The 14,885-nt window shown below is 45.9% G+C and overlaps 2 protein-coding genes across 7 annotated transcripts in view; one reads left to right on the top strand and one right to left on the bottom strand.

The window, feature by feature from the left end:
* Positions 1-3,536, bottom strand: part of CLEC16A (C-type lectin domain containing 16A) — a 73,897-nt gene extending 70,361 nt beyond the window's left edge. For all 5 annotated transcript variants that reach the window (XR_013957090.1, XR_013957091.1, XM_080619921.1 and 2 more), the window contains exon 1: positions 2,281-3,536. Coding sequence is in view for 3 of the 5 variants with exons in the window: in XM_080619921.1 (XP_080476047.1) it covers positions 2,281-2,360 (80 nt within the window). In the remaining 2 variants the exon portion in view is untranslated. The remainder of the gene's footprint in view (positions 1-2,280) is intronic.
* Positions 3,537-3,685: 149 nt separating this feature from the next.
* DEXI (Dexi homolog) lies at positions 3,686-12,491 on the top strand. 2 transcript variants are annotated; one of them, XM_080619923.1, is made up of 3 exons: positions 3,686-4,646; positions 6,582-7,034; positions 11,961-12,491. In XM_080619923.1, exon 1 carries the CDS (start codon positions 4,116-4,118, stop codon positions 4,395-4,397), a length of 282 nt encoding a protein of 93 aa, XP_080476049.1. In that variant the 5' UTR covers positions 3,686-4,115; the 3' UTR covers positions 4,398-4,646; positions 6,582-7,034; positions 11,961-12,491. The 2 variants fall into 2 exon arrangements, with proteins under 2 accessions (XP_080476049.1, XP_080476048.1); XM_080619922.1 differs by lacking the exon at positions 6,582-7,034.
* Positions 12,492-14,885: the final 2,394 nt, after the last annotated feature.

The raw sequence follows: 14,885 nt of genomic DNA, 5'->3' as shown, positions 1-14,885 counted from the left end.
TAACCAAAGGGCACAAAAATACCAAGTTCTCTGAAAAATAACAGTCAGAAGCACTCAGACAGTGCATAGTACTGTTTCACAGCCTCTCTAGATTGCAATTCAGCAACTATTAGAAAGCTGGATTATACTGTAACTTTTGACTAGACCAAGAGACTGTATCAAAACACTTAAGGCAGCCTCATGATTTTCTTCCAGCCAATCCATTCTACAGCATATTTGCAGAAGGAAGTATTCCTGTAAGGACAGACTGGGCTAATTTCACTCTTGCAACACAGCCTAATACACTTTTTATAGGCTAAGCTAACCTGTAATAGCAATGTTGGTGCATTCTACTCATTCACATGGAACACAACATGGTGGTTTGAGATGAGAACACAGAAAGGTCACAGACTTCATTTCATGACCCCAAAACAAAGGTTCTTTGCTCTTTTTCCTTCTGTTGCTTTATCCACTTTGACCGTTACCTTAGAAAAGCCCTAAATTTCACTTTACCAGTAGGCAGCTACCTTTGCTGTCGACATGTAGCTGCAAACTGAAATTAATACAGCATAGATAAAGAAACACTTAAAATACACAGTCTAAACAGATCAAAGGTCTTGACTGTCCTTTACTTACTACCATTTTAGAATTTATGATTAAAGAAATCACATGCAAAAAAAGCAAACAAACAAAAGCTAGCATTTTAGCAGAGAATGATACACTTCATTCTGAGACAAGAAGTCAACCACAAGCAACAACACTTATAGCCTAAGTCCCTTTTACTGCAAATCAGAGTTATCACTTTTTTTGACCCTTTGGGAACCCAAGAGAACATATGATCACATTTTTCTTGCCTGAAAGATTCTAACATCTGAAAGTCTCCCCCTCACCTGCCTACTTTTTCTAAACTTTAACTCAGTTGCTTCAAATTTCATCACGCATCAGCATTCTTGCTCTATCTTCAAGTGTAACATATAGACCATATAGACCTAAAACTCCATGAGCAATGAGTAGCACCCAGTGACTATCCCTTGTATGTTAAATAGAACATTCCTACGTTTATATCCAAACATGACTGTTTTCCTTTTTCCTGCAATGCCAGACTATGTTGACATATTAGTCTGACCTACCATGCTTCAAAATGACTTTCTGCAGTGCTACTGCCTCATCAGTTTTGTATTTATGGACTTGATTTCCCCATCTTTGGTAAAAAATAATGCATTTCAATTAGTCTGGAAGGTTTTGAGCATTTTTCTAGTTGAAGACAAGTACCAGAATCTATAAATCACCTTGATAAAGTAACTGCAAGATTCAAAACTTGTAAACTACCAGCCACTCATTTCTCAATGAGCTATGTATTCACATTGATTTAATTTATAAATGCTTCCTCTTACAGTGACCTCCTTCTCTTTTTCAGTAGAAAAAGAAGCTATAATAGAGAATCCTGTTTTTCTCACAATAGCAAAATGCTTAAAATGGAATATGGAATGTTTTACCCCTTGCCATCCTTCCAACTCTCCTGTGGCAGAACTAGAGAAAAACACTATTCCACACTCTGCAGACAGCAGTAACACAAGGCTGTCAGCCTCCAGAGACAAACGTCACGATTCTCCAGCTCAACAGCTGTACTTCTATGCCAGCTCCTGAGCCCTCCAACCAGGGCAGGTCCCTGGACCTGCAAAACCACCAACCTGACTACCATGAATCACTGCTGACTATTAAAATGTACACACCCCTCAGAAGGTCTGTATTGTACTGTACAGGATGGGATCAGGCTCCTTGCTTTCCTATCTTTGCCACTATCAGGAAACAAATAAAGTTCTCCCTCCTGAGGAATGTGCTATTTCCTGTATTTATCACCTCTCACACTCTACTCTGCTGAATGAGTCTGTGACATTATTAAGAAAAAGATGAAAAATCAAACAGACAAGTACCACAGCCCTGAGCGTAGCATGGCATCAGGGAACTGCGTCTGCCTTGAGGACATTCTGGGACGATGAGGCAAGTTTCCGTGAGAAAAACACCAACCCGCACCGCTCAGAGTTTACTCTTGCACCTGGTTCAGGTGAACAGCCCCGGGACCGCTCGGGCCGCCTTCCGCGCCCCTTCTCCCCTAGCCCTGCTCCGACGCCCTCTCTGAGGTAAAACCCTGCCCCGAGCAGCTCCGCCACCCCGTACCCTCCGAGTCCCTCAGAGCCGGAGACAGCCGCCCAGCGCCGGCTCCCCGCCACAGCGGTCACGCGCCCCCAGGCTACCCCTCCCCTCACACCTGCCCCAAGCCCGCGTCGGCCTCGCGCTTACTTGAGGTGATCCAAGGAGTGGATGCTGCGGGCGGCCTTCCCGTGCCCGCCGCCCACCCAGCTGCGGGAGCGGCCGAACATGCTGGCAGCGAAGGATTACTGCACCTGCAGGGCTCTAGTGCTTCATGGCCCCGGGGGGAAGGACGGGTAAGGACCGACAGGCGCTCAAGAAGACCCACATCAGGAAGGCACCTGAACCGCAGCGGACACTACCACCACGGCGCATGCGCCGGAGGGGCACACTGGGAGGCGGAGAGCCCCGGCCGCGAACCGCGGACTGCAGGTCCCAGCAGGCACTGCGGTGCGGCCGCTGCTCGTCACCCGGGCGGGAAGTGGCGTAAGGACCGGCAGAGCTGCGTCCTCTCTCACCTGGCGCGGGCAGCGGTTACCACAGGCCCTCGCTGTCCGGGACAGCTGGACTGCGGGGGGGCGTCCACCGGGGCCCGACGCCCAGCCGCAAGGAAACGGGGAAGTCCCCGGGAAGCGCAGCGCTTCCTCGTTTCCTGTCGAGATTATCACAGAGCAGCGCCGCCGCGGGTCCCCTCAGGGTGAACCACGTGACGCGGTGGCGCGGGGCCCTCTCGGGCGCCGTGTGGGAGAGGAGCCACTCCGCCCCCCGCGCGGCAGTGGCGGCGCCGTCAGGCTGTGAGGGGTCGGGCGCGCTGCCGTGTACCGCAGGCCGCGTTTAGCCAGAACAACACAACAGCGTTTCAGTGCGCCTTCGTGCTCCACACGCGCGGTGACCTGAGGTGAACGCGGGGCCCAGCATTCGCCGTGCGCCCTCGGGACCCTGCGGGCAGCGGTGCCGCGGCCCGTGCCGCCGTGGCAGAGCTGCGGGGCGCGACGAGAGGCGCCGGCTGGAGCTGCTTTCGCCGAAGTTCCTCCAGTAATGCTTGCATACTTTTGAACCAGCTTGAAAACAAAATCGAAGCGGGACGAAGAGACCACTAATGACCGTCTTGGTCTGCCCTTAGAATTATTACTTTAAGTGGATAAATAAACTAAACCTGGTACAGCTGAGGAGTTTGTCAGCCACTGTCGAGATAGCCCCCAGGTTTAACCTTGCCTTTGGCAGCACATAGATACGGGTAAAGCCTTGATCAGCAAAGAAACGCCCCCACCGAGGCCCCCGGGACACAGAACAGCTTCCAGGAGCACAGGAACACCCTAAATCTGCCCCCACCCTCCGGCTGCGGGGAAGGAGGCGGGGGTCGGGTACCGCACAACGCTTCCAACTCCCCAGACCGACGCGCTGGCCTCCGGGCAGGCGGAGCGGGAGGCGGCGGTTCCCTCGTGGCCGTCAGCCCCGCCGCGGGCTGGCTGCGCTGCGGAGGGATGCGATGCTGGTGAGCGGTCTGGCTGTAGCGGTGGGAGGCGAGGAGAGGGGCGGGCAGGAGTGGGTCCTGTCGCGCAGGCCGGGGCTGGCGGCTCGCTGAGGGCGGCAGATGCTCAGCGGGAGCGCGCCTGCGGGCCCCTTCCGCAAAGTTTGCGGGCGGGCGGAGGAGGAGAGCCGCGGCGGGACTGCAGCAGCCGCGCTGGAGATGCCCCTGCGGAGCCTCCTGCCAGCGGCGGGCCTGCGGCAGCGGCGCTGAAGCCGCGCTGGCCACCCGCCTGCGGGGGCTCCTTTTCCCCTGGGAAAGGAGGGGACCGACCGGCCGCTCTGCGGCTGTGCCGCCTCAGCGGGGCTAGCGTCTTCCCCAGCTCTCGATCCAGCTCCGGCCCTGGGGTTTTGCTCTTCTCCGTCACCGGGGCTGCGGAGTGCTGTCCTGCGCGCCCCGCTCCTCCCCCGGGCCGGCCGGGCAGGTCGGTGCCCGAGCCGGAGCCCCGCACGGCTGCATGCCCGCCGCGGTGTCGGCACGTCTGGATTCGCTGGAGTCCTGGGCCTTCCATGCGCTGCTGGTGCTGCCCTATATGTTTTACGTGGGCTTGTTCTTTGTCAACGTGCTGATCCTGTACTATGCCTTCCTGATGGAGTACATCGTTCTCAATGTAGGCATCGTGTTCCTGCCCGAGGATATGGACCAGGCTCTGGTGGATCTGGGGGTGCTATCTGACCCTGGCTCAGTGCTCTACGAGACGGACAGCGAGCTGGATGTCTTTGATGGGTACTTGGAATGACGCCCCGGGGCGCTCCAAAGCGACTGACTGCGGGGTGACGCCGTCCGGCCCCGGACTGAGGTTGTGTGTCCCGGCATGGCCGCAGCTAGGGAACCGCCGCGGCCCCGGGGTACCGTCGCTGCGGCTCGACTCCTTCTGCAGCATCTTCCCTTACAATTCCACTTCCCCTCACCCCCGGGGCAGGGGCGGGGGGCCGGGACCCACTACCGCCGGGCAGGGCCGCGAACACGCCGAGGGCTCGCCGAGGAAGTAAGTCATTTACTCGGGCTCGTCCCGGTCAGTGGGGCCCTCGGCCCGCCCGGCACGCTATCGGGGCCGGGGCCAGCCCTTCCCGGGGCGGCGGAGGACAAGGGCAGGGAGCGGGCCCTGCGCCGGGACAAGCACCGCCGCAGCCGCCAAGGCGGGTGAGCTCTGCGGGCCGGGGCCGGGGCTTGGCTGGAGCTCTGCGGGCTGGGGCTGGCGCTCTGAGGGCAGGGGTAGGGCTGCCCTCTGCGCTCCTGCCACCCTCTCGCCGCCGCACCACCGTACAGGGACCGCTCCGTGTCCTCTGCGGCGCGGCGAGGGAATGCCTTTCCCTAAGGCCCGATATTCACAGTTGTGAGCCAATGCAGCTCTTATACTCGGTGTTACCTTTACAGCTGGTAAAGAACTTTGCTGCTCCACTCTTGAAAGCAGCTCGGAACGTAACTGAACATCCAGGGTAATGTTTATTAAAATTCAGAGCCCATAATCGAGCCGAGCCAGAAAGACATCTCAATCAGGTGCCCTTTAAAACCTCTGTCTTGGGTAATAAGAAACCTACCCAGCTCCCTGTACTTCTCATGGTAATCCTAGCAGGAGGGTTTGCTTGATCAATTTATTGTTGTAGTTTTGAGTGATTCTAAAACTCTGGAAATGTTGTAAGGATTTAACATTTTAAAAAACTGAAATGCAATTGGGAAGAAAATCACTATTTCTAGCTAGGACTTTCTGTGCCAAATGTATGTTCATGAAAGCATTCACAGTTTAAATTCAAATGTGTTAGCAAATCTGCCAGTAGAATTTCTAGCAAAATATTGCTTGTAAGTTTGAAAACCGGATCAGGATACGTGTTTGTTTTCTATTTGAAATTATGCAAACAGGAAATCCTGTTGCAAGGTTGCAAACATCACCTTGGTGAATATACTATAGAAATACCATACAGCTATCAAACGATTTTAATCAGACTTCTAATTAAAAAAGAAAACCAGAAATCCAATACCAAACCCCAAGAAACCAACCTTCCTTGCCCTTCGTATGGATTGAAACTACCTCCTAAGTATGTCTATTCAGATTCCATATAAAGCAACAGTAGCTGATTTTGGTCAGTAGTTCAGAGGGAAATGTGGAAATTTTTGGTATTGGAGTAGCATTAATTGCACAAACAGCTGAACAAAGTTTGGTCAGAAGCACATGGAGCATTACAAATGCTCTATATTCCAGGGAAGAAATTAATAAAAATTAATGGAACTTAAGCAAAATCTTTGATGCAAAAAATCCCTTTCTCCAAACCTGATGACTCCGACACCATTCTAATGCAGGCATTAACATTTTTTTTTAATCTTTTTTTTTTGCTGACTAGGATTTGTCATGATGAGTTGCATCTAGTTTTCAGGAAGACCCAAGGAGAAAAACAGACGTAATTTTCTTCAGTGGATTTTTCCTACTACGTGAACACATAGTTTAACAGAGCATAGGGCCTGAACACAGTTCTGTTCAGTATAAATAGGTTTCTTAATTTTTTCCGTCATATGAATGGGATAAGCAGCTCTGTAAGCTTCTTGATATTCTAACTATAAAACCATATCACCTCCACATGGAGAAATCAAAATGCAGACGTGTTTACAAAGTTCAGGAGTTCTGGTTTATGTCCTCCTTGAGGTAATGGAGCGTTGCACACGTCCCAGCTCCAGCAGGGATCATTTAATTTGGAAGTGGTCATGTTAGTGGTGGTTGCCACTGAGAATCAAACCATAGATGCCTAAAGTTAGATCAATTATTAGGGAGCAAAAAAAAAAGTGCTATTACTGTGCTTTGTCTATTTATATATTTAATGATATTTGTGTATGCAGCAGCCAGGCCACAAACTGCATAATTATATAGCTACCAAGCAAAGACTCAACATGTCACCATGAAAAGGAATTTGTGTTAATATCCTGGTTACAGGTTTCTTCGCTGTTCCATGGCATTCCTCCTCACCAGTATCCTAGGAAGGCAGGCAGAAGAGCACTCTAATTTGGAGCTGTGTTTTCTGCTTTGGGAGCAGAAGGCAGGCGCTGAAAAGAGAAGATCTAAACCCCTGTTGTGCCTAGCCTGCAGTGCCCTAAGCTCTGTACTAAATTCTGTACTGTTCTGAGTGTCAACACAGGCTGCCCACCTGACCTCTTCACTTGGACCCAGATGTGCTGAGCATTCACAAGAAGTTGTGGAAAGAATGGGTCTCAGATGAGAATCTAACCAGCAGAGATGATAAATCCATAGGCATATGCTTTGTGTTAAATATAAGGAGTGTTCTTCTTGTGACTCACCAGTGATTACTGAGAACAACTAAAAAGCTGTGATTAGCCTTGGCTGAAACCTTGTAGTGTGCTCCTTGCAATGATGCCTTGCACCCAGGAGGTGAGTGGCAGCATGACAGGAAGACAAAGGGGGGAAATCCCAAGAGGCGATTCAGCAAATGTGGATAGGCTAATTGAGATGTAAAAATAAGAGAGCACAAGGACCAGAAAAGTTCTGTTCTTTCTTGCAGCAAACCCCTCTCTTGAGCTGACAGAACTCAACAGAAGCAAAATTACATCCAGGTTTCTGGGCATAACTGGTGGCAGAGGTTGAAGGGAGACAACTAAGCAGATGAAAGAAGCTCCCTGTCCTATTCAGATGGAGAGATCCATTTGTATAAACTGAGCTTGCTCATGTCATCTACTGTTTTAGTGTGAGTGTGCCAGGTTCCTTATTATATTTTAAGTCCCCTGGAATAAGGTGATCCAACCGTTCTCCTTGAACTTTCTTAAAATCAGATGTGACTCCTCACAAAGTATTCTAATCAGAAAGAAAATGAGCAAAAGTAATCAGTAATGAAGGCTGAATAGGAAATACTGGATTTATTTAATCTTACAGTAGAAGCATTATCTATATTTTTCATCAGTGTGATTTATGATGAACATCTTCAGTGAGCAGAATTTAGAACTCAAAATCTTGTGACTCAGAACTTTTGCTGAATGCCAGCACCTAAGTCCTGAATCAAAGACATAGCTTTACTCACTAGCTCATCAATATAGTGCCAATCAGAAATGTAGGCTCAGTGTCTATGACAGACAGCATGGCCTAGTGGAGAGGGAAGTAAGCATGCTGGACTCCTTCCTGTGTCTGCTACTGATGGCTGCTGTGAGCTTAACTCGTGCCTCTGATCCGTCTCTCTAAAATGGAGGTGCCAGGTGAAGGAACAAATCAGAAGAATGTTACCACTAGAATTGACAGGATACACATAAAACACGTCAGATCCTGACTTCTTCCCCTTCAGACTTTGAGTCTGGCAGCTAGTTTATATAAGTTAGAGTAACAACAGGCTTAAGAGCAATAGCTGTGGTTTTTAGAACTGTTTTGAGTTCTTCTTAAAGTTAATAGAAGTGCTCCAACTCACCTGATAGCTCTGTTTTAAAGAGACTTTTGTACTTTGACTCTTCTTAATTGGAATTCCATCTTAGATGGAGAGAAGACAAAATGATGGTTAACTGATAAACTGTCTGTACAGACTCATTAACCACAGCCATGGACAGTCCTAAGGGATTTCCTACCAAATGCATTCATTTATGTAATGCAAAGAGAGAAAGCAGATTTTTTTTAAGTTTTCCAAAAGCTGTTGTTAATAACATGAAATGAGGCATAGAATATAGAGACACATTCCATTTAGGAGAGAAATAGTTCAGGCTTGAGTATTTCATGTGTTAAAAGCCCCAGTCACAAGTAATTTTAAAGAAGAATAATTAAAAAATAATAATCTATGGTTCTTCCCTACAAAAAATGAAGCTTACTATAATCTACTTGCTTCAATAGGAGGCAGTCGCCAGTTACCAGTTTTAAGCTGCCAAAGGAATTAAGAAATGAATCTGTTTTAATTCTTCATGTTTGTTTCCTCTGAAGGAGTGACATTGTAGTTCAGCTAGCAACTGGCAATCCTAAAATAGAAGAAAAGAGCAATTTAGAGACACTTAGTTTGTGTATTTGGCCAGTCCAACTCTTGGCATTTGACCGCTTGTAATGATTCTAGTTTATATGGAATACAACTGTCTCAGAGAATTAAAGAGGACACAGAAGTGGCCAAGTTTTTCCAGTTCTTCAAGAAAATTGTCAAACTGTCTTTTCCCAGCTGAGTTTTAGTACTTTGGCTACAAACTTGGGGGAAGAAATTAGCTAAATAGTTTGAATGATGCTCTCTGAGAACACAAACATGTTTCTAATATATGTGTTAAAAAGGTTATAGACTAATAGCAGCCATATATGAAAGATAACAGTATAATGGGAAATTATGAAGTGCACTGAGAGGTCCGTGGCAGGTACAAGCTCTAGTGCAGTGAATGCAGTGAACTCCAGCAGGAAGCCAGGAAACAAGCAAGCAATGTCAGGATATGAAACAGAGCCACAGTGTTTCCTTTGGTCCAGCCTCAGTTGTGAAGAGCAGTAACTTCGCAGACAATTAACAAAAATACCATGAGTGAGTTTCTTCTTCTAATGCTGGAGGTAGGCTATAATAGCCCTTCCATTAAATACAGCAATCTTTTAGGGTACTGGAAGACCATAGTTTGGAGATGTTAAAAATACCTGCTACCTTTTCATTTCCCAGTGTTTTTTTAAATTCTGTTAAAAATAGACTTACCTGAAACTTGAAGACTTAATCAGCTGACTAGAAAGGCAAGATTGAATATCCTGGTTAATTGTATCATTCACACCCCATTTAATATCTGCCACTACAAATTACAATCTTAGACTAGCAGCCCTTCAGCAATATTTGAAACTTCCATTAGAAAGCTTTATACTTTAATTTGGAGGCCCACTACGTTTTGCTATGCTATTTTTAAGCCAACCTAAAATTAGATCTACGATGCAGAATAGTAACAATTCCCCTTAACCACCTGCTGTAGATCAGAGTTTTTAAATCAACTTGGAAAGCAATCTCATAAACACCAAATGAGTAACCTGTTCAGCTGCTGTTTCCCCTTCTCTTGTTCTTAGTGTGAGAAACAGGATTTTGAACACAACTACTGTTAGCAGAGTGCTGTAACTGACAGACATTTGACAGAAATACCTCACTGAACGCAAAAGTGCTTCTTGTTTCTGACCTAGCATCTACAGTAAGTGGCACACAAGAACATACAGAATGTCAGAATGAGTCAGACCACTCTCAGCCAGCGCTGTATTCTGCCACTGACAGCAGCAGAGGATGCTCTCCAGGAGAGTGCATGATCCTGACCAAATTCTGCAGCCTGTTCTCTTTGTACTTCTCAGAATCCACAATGGTGGAATGGGGGATGTTAGAGGGCACATTGCTGCCCAGCCCTTTTGCAAAAGTTTCCTGAATCTGCCACCTTTTGCCCACTGCATTTTATAAAATCCTTCCAGAGTTCCTTGCTGTCAGTACAGCATCTGAATACCTGAAAGAGCCTATTTTCTGCAGTCTGGAAGGAAGATTCTCCATTCGCTCACTTCTCTGGGTCACTAATAGTGATGTTGAAAAAAGCTGGTCCTTGGTACAGCTGCTACTGACTTCTTTCCTACCAAGCCTTATTCTCTACTTCCAATCTTTCAGTCTGCTTTCAATCCATAGGAGTCACTCTTTCAGTCTGCTTTCCTTCAGTACTGTGTCAACCTGTTCGCTTCTGGCTGCCTGTAATGCTCTTGTTCACGATACCGCATTCCTCTGTCTCTTCATGCTCATGCAGAACATGCAACCATCATATTTCATTCTTCATTCAGACTTCTTGTAGACTGTTATACCCTCTGCACCCAAGATGGTGACAGCTCTCATGCCTCAAGGCCCCTTGTGCCAGACACCCTGGCATGCGATCTGCTGAGCCTCTGCTCCAGGCACAGCAGGAGAAGAACAGGAGGGAGGCTGTGTTGTGCCATCAGCCCAGCGAGAGCCTTTTCACAGAGCTACAGATCTGTTAGCAGGGCTGTTATTGCTGTACCACAAACTCTCTTCCATTATACAACCAGATTAGCTCCCTTCCCATGCAGGGTCCCCTGCCTTCCCACACTGTGCAGGAGGCCTGTCATACCTGCAGAATGGAAGGAGGGAAGAGCTGTCCTTCAAAGACACACAGTGCAGATGATCTCCTGAGCTGCAGGCAGCCTAGGGACCTGCTCTTGGTCTGCTGTACCTCAACTCTCCTTCAGCACAGATTCATCCCCAGGCAACCATCCCTTCTCAGAGCCACCCCATTCTATGTTATGTTAATTACTCATCTGTAAGATCACAATACCAATCCAGGGGTAGAGGAAGATAGATGTAGATTAGACATTAGGAAGAAGTCCTTCCCTGTGAGGGTGCTGAGGCGCTGGCACAGGTTGCCCAGAAAAGCTGTGGCTGCCCCATCCCTGGCAGTGTTCAAGGCCAGGTTGGATGGGGCTTGGAGCAACCTGGTCTAGTGGAAGGTGTCCCTGCCTGTAGCAGGGGGCTGGAACTGAATGAGCTTTAAGGTATCTTCCAACCCAAACCATCCTACCGTTCTGTGATTCAAATGGATACAGTCAGTAGTGCCCAGCACTTTTGTAATCCACAGCTCTAGCTCTACTTAAAGAAGGCTTCTCAGGCCTTGTGTTTACCTCTGAAGATAGTAAAAAAATCACCTCTTAATAGCCAACGGATACTTTGATCCAGTCAAGGCAAATTACGTAAACTGGGATAAAGCAGTTACAACAGGCATTGATTCTTGTCAGTAAGACCAAGAATTTGCACTTTATTTAACCTTGTAACTAACCAGTGGCTCCAAAATGCTTTGAACAAAGTGACTCTAAAGAAGAGAAAGTGACCAAAATCAGACAGTGTCAAACATAGGCAATGTTTAACTAACACAATTACACAAATAATAACAGTGTTAATGAACAGTATCTGGCTGAGAAAATGTAGTCAGTTCAAAAATCGGTTTTGATAGGTCTGATTTATCAAACCTAGCATGAAATAGGCTGTCCCACTGTATGTCGCAGCTGGTTGTAATCTCTTAAAAGCAGCCCTTATAACTGATTTGATGGCCCATGTTTGACAGCTTCTTCTCATATCCCGCATGCTAACATCTTCATGTCTGTTAAAATTACAGTAAGGACCAGTGTGCCCTCTCATGAACAGAAACTGTTACTTTGATTTCTCTGAAATGTGATTCTCACAGAGTTATTATCCATATTCACAGGAGGTTTTTGTTGTGGTGGGTTTTGAGGGGTTTTTTTTAAGAAGTCAACAGCATGGTGCTGTACCTAACCTACACACTGACTTCTCTGTTCATTTTTAAGTATAGAGGGTTACTCTGCATTTATGTGTTTTCTTTTAAACAGATTCATTAAACACCTGACATGGATTATGAGCAGGTGCATGGATCCAATCATGGAAAGAAATTATACTCTGAAATGTGGAGATGGAAAGAAGGACAAAGGGACAACAAGAAGAGTTGTCATTGACCTTGTCAGTGATGACTTTTCTCCATGGTCATTGCCTCTTGAGTGTGCAGTAACTGCAGTGATTCATGCACCGTACTTGGCTTCCGTAGGTAATTCTGGGATGGACTGTATGAACAAATAATATAAGCTATGTTCTATTATAACAGAAAATCAAGATGTTACTCAGAGTTGATAAACTTTTGAATAAATACCATGTTACCCAGACATGCTCTACATACTGCTTAAGCAAGTGTTACAATCACACACTGAAACTCTACCAGCCAGTACTTCAAAGACAGTGCTTTCTCAGGGGACAATCAGCAGGAGTGACTGCAGGGAGGGTCTGTTCAGGGCAGCATTACGGCAAGAACTGTGCTAGTAAGATATTTTATTGAAATTGTGAATTTTGACATAGATCAGAGAGTGAATTTTGTATAAGTCAGATGGATTCGTTATCTAACACGAGATACTTTGCAGATTGTTTAAGCTATGTTCCTATGTACAGATGTGAAAGCAATACAATAAAGACTGACCTTTTCCATGAAAAAGTTAAACAGTCATGTGTTGGAGTTGTTCTTTTTCAGTTTGATCAGAAACTAACAGAAATATGCTTTCCAGGAAAAGCACCTGCAAATAGCTCCAGGTGGTTGAGATGGCCAGCGCATAGATAATCCTTCTCAGAAGCAAGTATTTGAATCAGACCTGAATTCTGATTTTCATAACTGCAGTTGGTAAGCCAAGTCGATGCATCAAGAACATTTCAGATAAAGCAGAAAGGAAAACATTTCCCTGAACTCTCTGTGCGTTATGTCTGTCCTGTGCAGTCTGTGTCTCTACCATCTATTCCCGGCTCAGGCTTTCAGATCCAGACAGATGGTGTCATGAGTCTCTTGACAGCCAGTATGAGGGTACAAGGGAGTGATGGCTCAGATCTCTCTTGAGACAATGACAAAGAAACTTGCATATCAAAATCTTTTTTCCTGATGCTCTCAGTTTGTTGCACTCAAATGGCATTTTTTAACTCCTACTGCAGTAGAAATTAGCTCCCAGTCCCCATAATTCTGTGCTCCAAATGCAACTTCCAGCTGCTCCTGCAAGAGGTGAAGCACTGTCATTGAAATGGGTAGCTTTTCTCCAAGATAGGTCCCATTAGAAACAGTTTGGGGTCTTAAAACACTGACAAGTGCTTTGTTCCATACAATACCTGTCCTGCAAGTCCTGGATGAAGTCACTTAGGGGACTTACATGAAGTCACATATAAGATGACACTTACATGTCATATTCTGACATGTAAAGATACATTTAGGGAACTGACACCTCCCCCAAATGCAGATCAATCAATTAGTAAACTCTCGGGGAAAAAAATCATCCCTTTTAGTTATCACTGTCTCTTGTTTTGTAGCGTGGAATAGGTTATATATTAAATATTTGTTCTGTTTTTTGAGTTAGGCTAATGTTTTTGTAATGCTATCTGAATATAAAAATGCATGGCTCTTAGATGTATTCATTGCCATGAATTCTGTTAAATGAAATTTCTCTAGTTTAGTTTGCTCTGGTTCACATTTCATTCATTCGAGTTTCATTTTGACCTTCATTATTCTATCCTCAATTCCTAATTAAATATGTGGAAGAGCGTGGTGTTCTGTTCAGAAGCCAGCAGTGGGTTCATAGTGTTGCCAACAGAAAAAATAATTTTCAACAGGTACTACAAGCTACTGTAAAAAGGAGCACTCACTTTTATTAATACTTTAAAACAACATGTATAAAGACAGTCAAAACACTATGTCATGATTTACAACCTGTATTATAAACAAACATCTCCAACTAACCCACAGAAAGAGAACAGCATTATAACCAACATGATTTGATCAGTCCAGACAAGGTCCTGTTACATTCAGCTGCCTGTGTAATATTTAGCACATCCTCAGATTGAGTCACAGTGGAGGGTAGCTCTAGAACACATGCCTAAAAGCGCATTTTGTTGTCCAGAGCTTAGTTAAACCAAGAAAAAGGCTCACAGATCTGAACAGCTGGAGTGCTGCAGGCTGATGGGAGCATTTGGCTCAAGCTATCTCCCATTCAAGAAGCTGAAAGAGGGGAGTGTGAGTTTTTATTCTATCACTCTGGCTAGAGAGAAGAAACATACAGAAAGTTAAGAAAAATACCACTTTCTAGTTACAGTTATATTCTCCATAGAGTTTTCCCACCTTGCTCTCATACTATTCCTTCACATCCTATGGCTGGTTCTCTGCACACCTTTGATTAACAGTAAACAAAGCAGACCTTCCTTCCTTCTTCAATTTGTTCACCCTTTATTCCTGCTGTCAAGATTCTGGAGGAGGACACTGAAACTTTAGCAGAGAAGTATAATTTGCCAGAAAGAACATACAGATTGTGGTTTTGAACTCTTGAAATTGGAGACTTTTTAAAAAGCAAGTAACGTATTTGAGAGGTTAGTTGAGAGACTCCAGTTTCTGTAGATCCTTGGGTCAGTATTGTCAGTGCTTCCTAGAAGAGATTTCAAGAAGGCTGTTGAACTAAGCATGCAGTAGAGACATCCCACCCCAATTTGTGGCATATCAAATATTCCTAGCTTTGGTCTGTGGAGTGTATCTGGACAGGGAGTCAGTATGCTAGTTCATGGAGCTGAAATAGAAGACACAAGGAGACAATTGGTTTGCTATCGCAGTCAGCAGAGCCAGTATTTGGCCCATATATGATTGAGACCAGCAGCACAGACACACGATAATGCTTTAGAATACATTTTTGGCTGTCATTGCCTAGTTGTTCATAGCTCTGTGAAAGAAGGGCCACATAAACCCT

This window comes from Psittacula echo, assembly GCF_963264785.1.
Source record: "Psittacula echo genome assembly, chromosome: 5".
Classification (NCBI taxonomy): Eukaryota; Metazoa; Chordata; class Aves; order Psittaciformes; family Psittacidae; genus Psittacula; species Psittacula echo.
This window is presented reverse-complemented; position numbering and strand designations above follow the sequence as displayed.

Bases quoted from the DNA above. Each gene is read 5' to 3' on its own strand.
- DEXI (XM_080619922.1), top strand. From the start codon at position 4,116: ATGCCCGCCGCGGTGTCGGCACGTCTGGATTCGCTGGAGTCCTGGGCC.